Source organism: Oryctolagus cuniculus, chromosome X (assembly GCF_964237555.1).
Source record: "Oryctolagus cuniculus chromosome X, mOryCun1.1, whole genome shotgun sequence".
Taxonomy (NCBI): Eukaryota; Metazoa; Chordata; class Mammalia; order Lagomorpha; family Leporidae; genus Oryctolagus; species Oryctolagus cuniculus.
In genome coordinates this window covers 89,814,063-89,821,490 of record NC_091453.1, presented here as the reverse complement: position 1 = coordinate 89,821,490, position 7,428 = coordinate 89,814,063, and the positions used below count along the sequence as shown (strand labels likewise).

The 7,428-nt window shown below is 45.4% G+C and overlaps 1 protein-coding gene across 3 annotated transcripts; it reads left to right on the top strand.

The window, feature by feature from the left end:
* The first annotated feature begins 416 nt into the window (after positions 1–416).
* Positions 417–2,780, top strand: TCEAL1 (transcription elongation factor A like 1). 3 transcript variants are annotated; one of them, XM_008273055.4, is made up of 2 exons: positions 417–682; positions 1,692–2,780. In XM_008273055.4, exon 2 carries the CDS (start codon positions 1,722–1,724, stop codon positions 2,202–2,204), a length of 483 nt encoding a protein of 160 aa, XP_008271277.1. In that variant the 5' UTR covers positions 417–682; positions 1,692–1,721; the 3' UTR covers positions 2,205–2,780. The 3 variants fall into 3 exon arrangements, with proteins under 3 accessions (XP_008271277.1, XP_008271276.1, XP_002720443.2); XM_008273054.4 differs by having other exon boundaries at positions 613–899; XM_002720397.5 differs by lacking the exon at positions 417–682 and adding an exon at positions 831–1,089.
* Positions 2,781–7,428: the final 4,648 nt, after the last annotated feature.

The following is a 7,428-nucleotide window of genomic DNA, read 5'->3' as shown; positions in this document are numbered from 1 at the left end:
TAAAGTATTCATTATATATATATACACTTATTTGTATACATACACATACATACATATATACATATGTCTGTCTATATCGATAGAGCGAGAGTGAGAATGACAGAGCCAGAGAGAGAAATGCCATGCTTTGCTTTCCTCAAGGAGTCTCTCATTTTGGATAACACCTAAGATTTCTGGACTATTTATACATGGACAAATGTATTTGTGGTTTATGAATATCATTTTTTTCAGATTTATATACTTTACAAACTGAACTTTTTCTACGCGTCTACAACTAAATGACTATTAATTTAGCCTTGAGTTTCTATTCGTGACATAGGTCTGGGGGCTGAAAAACAAAAACAAAATACTGACGTCAAAGAAAAGTGAATGAGTTTCTCCCATGAAAATGACAAAAGCGGAAAAGGTGTCGAGAGATCCGAAATGGAAACGATGGAGTTAAAGACGTCGATGAAAACCGGGAGTGCTGGGATAGGAGGGGATGATATTGATTCGCGACGGCCAGGAAGTCAAATGTCAGTGCAGGATTTGAACTGCAGGGGCAATCAGGGGCTGCCGTGATGGGGAAGGGAGGGTGGGGGAGAGAGCTGGTATCCGGGGAAGCAGCAGAGAGGAAGAGGCAGGCAGTTTCCATACTAGGTGCTGACATCTCCGGCAAGCAGAAAAAGGCGCACACGGAGAGGTGAGAGACAATGCTGGGTGTGTTTGGGGTCAGATTCAAGCAGGTTGCTGTGCACGGCCGCCGGTCAAAGTGGTAACGGGGGATCTGAGCTCGGCAGTGACGCGCGGCCCTCACGTGACCAGGAGCCTGTGTCTGCCAAGTCCCTCTCGTCCTGGTCCTTTCTGCCTGTCCAGACACCGTCTTAGTACCCTTTGGTCGAGAGGGAAAGCAGAAGGAAGTAAGTTCTCTCGATCCTCTCCAATCGGCGGTCGGTGCTGCCTTGGATCCCCGGAATCAGTTAGGGATGGCAGCGCCCAGGCCTCTTCCCTCTGCTCCAGCCCCGCCCCCGCGCCCACATTTTGGTGCAGAAAATGGTGGTCTTGAGGGGGTGGGGTAGGAAGGTGACGGAGAGCCCGCCTGGGAGGAAGGTATAGACCCTTGGAAATCGTTTTCTAAGTAACCGCTTGCTTCCATTTCCCGCCCGAGAAAAAATGACAAGCTTTGTGAGGTGGGGGCGCGGAGAACGAAGCGGGATAGAGGGTGTCTGGGAGGGGAGGAGAGCCTGAAGGGGGCTGGCATGGGGGCGGCGGCTGGCGCCCAGAACTGGGGGTGTGTGTCGCTCAGGCTGTCCCTCCTCCCCGCCCCCAACCCTGTGTGGCGTCTGTTTGCGGGGCACTGAGGGGGCACCTCGAGGAGGGTGCGTCTAGGAGCATACGTCCCTGAAAGGTCCATGTCCGTGAAGGGCTGGGCAGCGGGCCGGGGCCGCGGTGCCAGGGCGCCAGGGCGCCAGGGCGATCGCCAAACGCAACGGCCTCTGAGGTCCCCGCTGTCCCGCCCCTCTCACTGCGGGAGCGGCCTGTGGCAAGGCCTGCTGGGAAAATGGTGGGCTTGCGGGAAGGAAGGGCGGCCGAGAAGCGCGCGTGTGAGGACCTGGCCCCCAGTCAGGGCGAGGCCGGTATTGCAGCCCTGGCTGGGGTGTTGCTGCTGCCCCAAGGATCCTGACACTGCCCTGCTTTGCTTGTCTCCTAAGAATAACCGCTCGGATCAGAATATTCTCAGCATGGAAAATCCATGCCAAGAAAATGAAGAACAGCCGCGGAGCGCGCCGAGGCCCGACGAGGAGGAGCCTCCAGTGGAGCAAGCTCCCGAGAAGCAGGGGCCTGAGGAGGAGCCCTCTTCGGAGGAGCAATCCTCGGAGGAGGAGTTCTTCCCCGAGGAGCTGCTGCCCGAGCTCCTGCCCGAGATGCTGTTGTGTGCGGAGCGCCCCCGGCAGGAACGCCTTTCCAGCAAGGACCTGTTTGAGGAGCGCCCTCCCATGGAGCAGCCTCCTTGTGGAGTAGGCAAACATAAGCTCGAAGAGGGAAGTTTCAAAGAAAGGCTGGCCCGCTCTCGCCCGCAGTTTAGAGGGGACATTCATGGCAGAAACTTAAGCAATGAGGAGATGATACAAGCAGCCGATGAGATGGAAGAGATGAAAAGAGTGAGAAACAAACTGATGATAATGCATTGGAAGGCGAAACGCAGCCGTCCTTATCCAATTTAATGTATTCTGTCTTTAATTCTGTTTTGCCTGGAAACAGTGTTGCCACCGGAACTTTCTGTCTGCATTTTCTTACATGTCTTTTTCCCCATCTTCCTAATTTTAACTTTTTTTTCTTTTTTGACGCAGCTTTAATTTAGGTGCTTGGCTCCTAACTGGCATAAAATTGTTGTTGCTTTTTTTTTTCCTCCCTGAGATCTGAGCTCCATCTATTTGCATGGAAAGATGTACATGACATATTGTGAAGTGAAAAAAGCAATTTTCAAGAGTTATATATAATATCCATTTTTGTAAAAAAGTCCTGTATATTTATATATTAATATGCAAAGAGAAAATGAAAAGTATGGACTTCAAAAGCTTACCATGGCCATCTGTGTGGTGAGATAAGTGATTTTAATTTTTAAATGTGTTGATCTATCTGAATCTCATTTTTTTTCCAAATGAACACATTCTGCTTGTGTCACAGAAAAAGAAAAACCAGTATAATGAAAAGTGAAGCTATTTTGAAAATTACCTAATCAGCTCATAATGACAATGTGGCACTTAATAAATACTTGTTGGAATTTTAAAAGAGCAAAAGTGAATGCTATGTTTTCTCTGACTCTCTTAGTCAAAAATATAAACCAAAACATTAATATATTTCTTCCATCTAATACCTTCCTTATAGTGCTGCTGCAGAAACAAATGAGATTTGAAAAAAATGTGTGAACTGTCTTTTATTCTGCCATCTACACATGCAGGACCCCAACCCCTATACATTCTGTACAAACTTAGGGGATCATACCCAAGGAGATCTCACTTGTGTTTAGCAACCGTTCCCGTGGTGACATTCCAGACCAGAGCCACATTCTGGTCCTGCCCTGCTGTACTCAGATCTAGCCACACCTGCTAGACCCAGCTGCTCCTCTCACTGGCCCTGGTCACTGGGGACGTGCTGCAGTCCTCGAGGTGTGAAGCCTCACTGTTCTGCACTGTGTGATGGGCCACCGTTGAACTGGGTCTCTACAGATATACAGTAAATGTCCCCCTTACAGCTTTAATACTATAGTTATCCAGCCAGGCACCGACCGTGCCATTGCTGCTTAGACCTCTATGTCTCTAAACAACACTTAGAAACATAGTCCTTTCCGTTTCTTTCCCTTAAGTCCTCCCTTTTCTCCACTGAACTTAGGAGTTCAGTGAGACCTGGGCCAGGAGACAGTTTTGTGACTAGACACCTTGTTATGTACTCAGAATCGAAAGCTCCTTCTCGGGGGTAGCATTGCAACGTAACGGGTAGAGCCGCTGCCTGTGATGCCGGCTTGCCTTATGGACACCCAGTTGAGTCCTGGCTGCTCCACTTCCAATCCAGCACCCTGCTAACGGCCTTGGAAAGCAGCAGAAGATGGCCAAAGTGCTTGGGCCCCTGCACCCACGTGGGAAACCCCAAAGAAGCTCCTGGCTCTCAACCCATCCTGGGACATAGCAGCCATCTGGGGAGTGAACCATCAGGTGGAAGATCTCTCTCTCTCTCTCTCTCTGCCTCCCCCCCAACTCTGCCTGGCAAATAAAATTTTGTTTAAAAAAGCCCTTCTTCTGGCTGGCGCTGTGGCGCAGCGGGTTAATGCCCTGGCCTGAAGCGCCAGCATCCCATATGGGCGCTGGTTTGAGTCCCGGCTGCTCCACTTCCCATCCAGCTCTCTGCTATGGCCTGGGAAAGCAATAGAAGATGGCCCAAGTCCTTGGGTCCCTGCAACCGTGTGGGAGACCTGGAAGAAGCTCCTGGCTCCTGGCTTTGAATTGGCGTAACTCTGGCCATTGCAGCCAATTGGGGAGTAAGCCATCGAATGAATGATTTTTCTCTCTCTCTCTCTCCCTCCCTCCCTCCCTCTCATCTCCTCTCCTCTCTCTGTGTAACTCTGACTTTCAAATAAATAAATAAATAAATATTAAAAAAAAACCTTCTTCCAAACCCAAAGATAACTATTTTAATTGCCTGACTTGCCTAGGTAACTTCTCTGTTGGGAGCTTCTGCAGGCTTGCCTTACAATTCAGGTGACTTGTATAAATTAAGGAGGTGAATAAAGCTGAGGTCCAAACTAGGACATTCCTCATTTACACTACTTGATACCAACCAGAAACATGCAAAAGTAAGTTATTAAAATATTATATACAGAGGGAGACATATATAAGTATATATATAAGTATACCATATATAAGTATATACATATATAAGTATACCATACATGATTTCTCTATTAAACTTTTTTCAAAATATTTATTCATTTTTGAAAGTCAGATTTACAGAGAGAGGGAGAGACAGAGAGAGAGAGAGAGGTCTTCCATCTACTGGTTCACTCCCTAGATGGCTACAATGGCCAAGACTGGGCCAGGCTGAAGCCAGGAATCTGGAGCTTCTTCCAATCTCCCACGTGGGTGGCAGGGCTCCAAGTACTTGGGCCATCTTCCACTGCTTTCCCAGGCCATTAGCAGGGAGCTGGATCAAAAGTGGAGTAGCTGGAACTCGAACGGGCACCCATCTGGGATGCCGGCATTGCAGGCAGCAGCTTTACCACAATGCCAGCCTCAAACTGTCTTTTAAAATTCTAAGATTATGTTTTACTGATCCTGCTAGTGCTGGAAACATAGATAGTACTTAATTTTTTTTTTAAATTGTGAGCTGTCATGAACTCTTGAGTTTCTGTTTCATTGACTATGTAAGCCTTAGTAAATATTTACTTCTGTTGAACTATGATTTGCAATTCCAGAGGGAGCACAGGGAGGGATTCATTCTCCAAATTCAATATTAAAATTATTTAAATTTTTGATATGTCAGTGTTTCTCTTATCAAAAATATGGAAACCTGGGCCCCACCCCAGACCCTCTAAATCTACTTTCCTTTTTTTAAAGATCATTGCCTACACCAATATCTTAAAATGCTTCCCCTATTTTTTTTTTAGATTTTATTTATTTATTTATTTAAGAGGCAGAGCTACAGAGAGAGGGAGAGACACAGAGAGAGTGGCCGTAATGGCCAGGGCTGGACCAGACCTAAGCCAGGAGCCAGGAGCTTCTTCCAGGTCCCCCACGTGGGTTCAGGGGCCCCCATCTTCCACTGCTTTCCCAGGCCATCAGTGGGGAGTTGGATCAGAAGACAAGCAGCAGCAACTAGAACCAGCGTCCAATGGGATGCCGGCACTGCAGGCAGAGGCTTAACCCACTATGCCACAGTGCTGGCCCCTAAATTTTACTTTTCTGTAAATTAGCAAATCAAAGTTGGAGAGCCACTGCTATACACTCCTGATTTTCTTAATAATAAATATAACGTAAATAGAAGAAAATACAGATAACTGCATCAGACTTAAAAGTTGAAAGGCTTCTTCAAGCGTATTTTTATGTAACAAACTAAAGACAGTCTCATGAAATTTATAACATAAAATGTGACAGATTTCTTGCATCAAAGCAAAATTATACACAAAGTGAAAAGCTGAGATGACTTAGAAGCAAGATGTCTTTTCCATGACTGATATTACTCAATGCCTTGCATTTCTTTCTTTCAATGTGAGTTCCAATGTGGCATCAAAAATAAATGCAAAGTTTTCCTTTTGTAATTATCTTACAAGGCAGTTGGGCAAGCCCTGTGCCCTTGGCTTTGTTGCTATTTTTTCACTGGATGATGCCATTTGAGAATATCTTCATGCCTCCAGACCATTCTTCAAGGTTATGGAAGACTGGTGAGTGCTGGCTGTGCTGGAATTCCAGTTGGCATGAGATAAGATTCCAGGAATCACTGTGCCCATTTCACAAGGCAGAATAAATCCGTCCCCCTGGCGCTCAGAGGGGGTGATGCTCAGGCAGGATGTGGAAGAGCTCACCCAAGCCATACTCCTCTCAGGGTGGGTCTGCCCAATTGTACCCACATGCAAGACTCAGATGAAACTTCAGGCTTCAGGCTTTGGCCTTTGGCCTGGCCTATCCCTGGCTGTTGTGGTTGTTTGGGGGAATTAACCTGGGGGTGAAAAGATTCTCTTTCTCTCTCTCTCTCTCTCTCTCTCTCTCCATATATATATATATATATCTTCTCTGTAACTCTTTCAAATAAATAAATACATTGTTTTAAAAACTGAGCTTTTTCTTTAAACCTTCTCTTCACTGAGACAATACTTGTTTGAAATATTTGGAATACTTACAATACTTATAAAAGATATTTAGAATATTTTGAAAAACATGCATAGTTTTTAATAATATATATTTCCATGAATTATTTGACTACTTCTCATTTGCATGGATTTTAAACTTTTTTACACCAAAATAAACATCTTTTTATTCCATATTCCATGACCTTTTTGAAATACCCTCACGTAGATAAGTGCCATCTGGTGACCAGAGCCAGAATTGCAGGTTGAACACAACAAAGGAGACGGGGAAGGAGAGAAAGTGTGGTGAAGGGGACAGGAAAGACTTTGATATTCTCCAGGGGAATGCCTTACTGTCTTAATGCCTTAAAGTCTTATACTACAAGTATTTTCACTTTTTCTCTAGTTGTGGAAGCTGTATATTTCTACTAGAAACTATCGGGAAATGCAGAAAGCATACAAAGAAGATAGAAATCACCTATACTTCCTCTACCCCTAGACAATATTGTTATTATTGAGATGAATATAGTCACAATATGCATATATATCTCCTTTTATGCACTCTATCAATTTACTTTGTTACATAATATATGTATGTTTACATTTTTTCTTTTTTATATTATACATTGAAATGCCTTTGTGTATTCATTTATATATTTGTAGATTTATCTTCTAGAGCATGCATTTTATTTATTCCTTTATTTTTAAAAATATTTATTTAGGGGGCCAGTGTTGTGGCATAGCGGGTAAAGCGGCTGCCTGCAGTGCCAGCATCCCATATGGGCACCAGTTCAAGTCCCAGCTGCTCCACTTCTGATCCAGCTCTCTGCTATGGCCTGGGAAAGCAGTGGAAGATGGCCCAGGTCCTTGGGCCCCGTGCTCACGTGGGAGACCTGGAAGAAGCTCCTGGATCCTGGCTTTGGATTGGTGCAGCTCCAGCCATTGCTGACATCTGGGGTGTGAATCAGCAGATGGAAGACCTCTCTCTCTCTCTCTCTCTCTCTCTCTCTGCCTCTGCCTCTCTTTAACTCTGCCTTTCAAATAAATAAATAAACCTTTAAAATATAGATAATTTATTTATCTGAAAGGCAAATTTACAGGGGTGGGGAGAG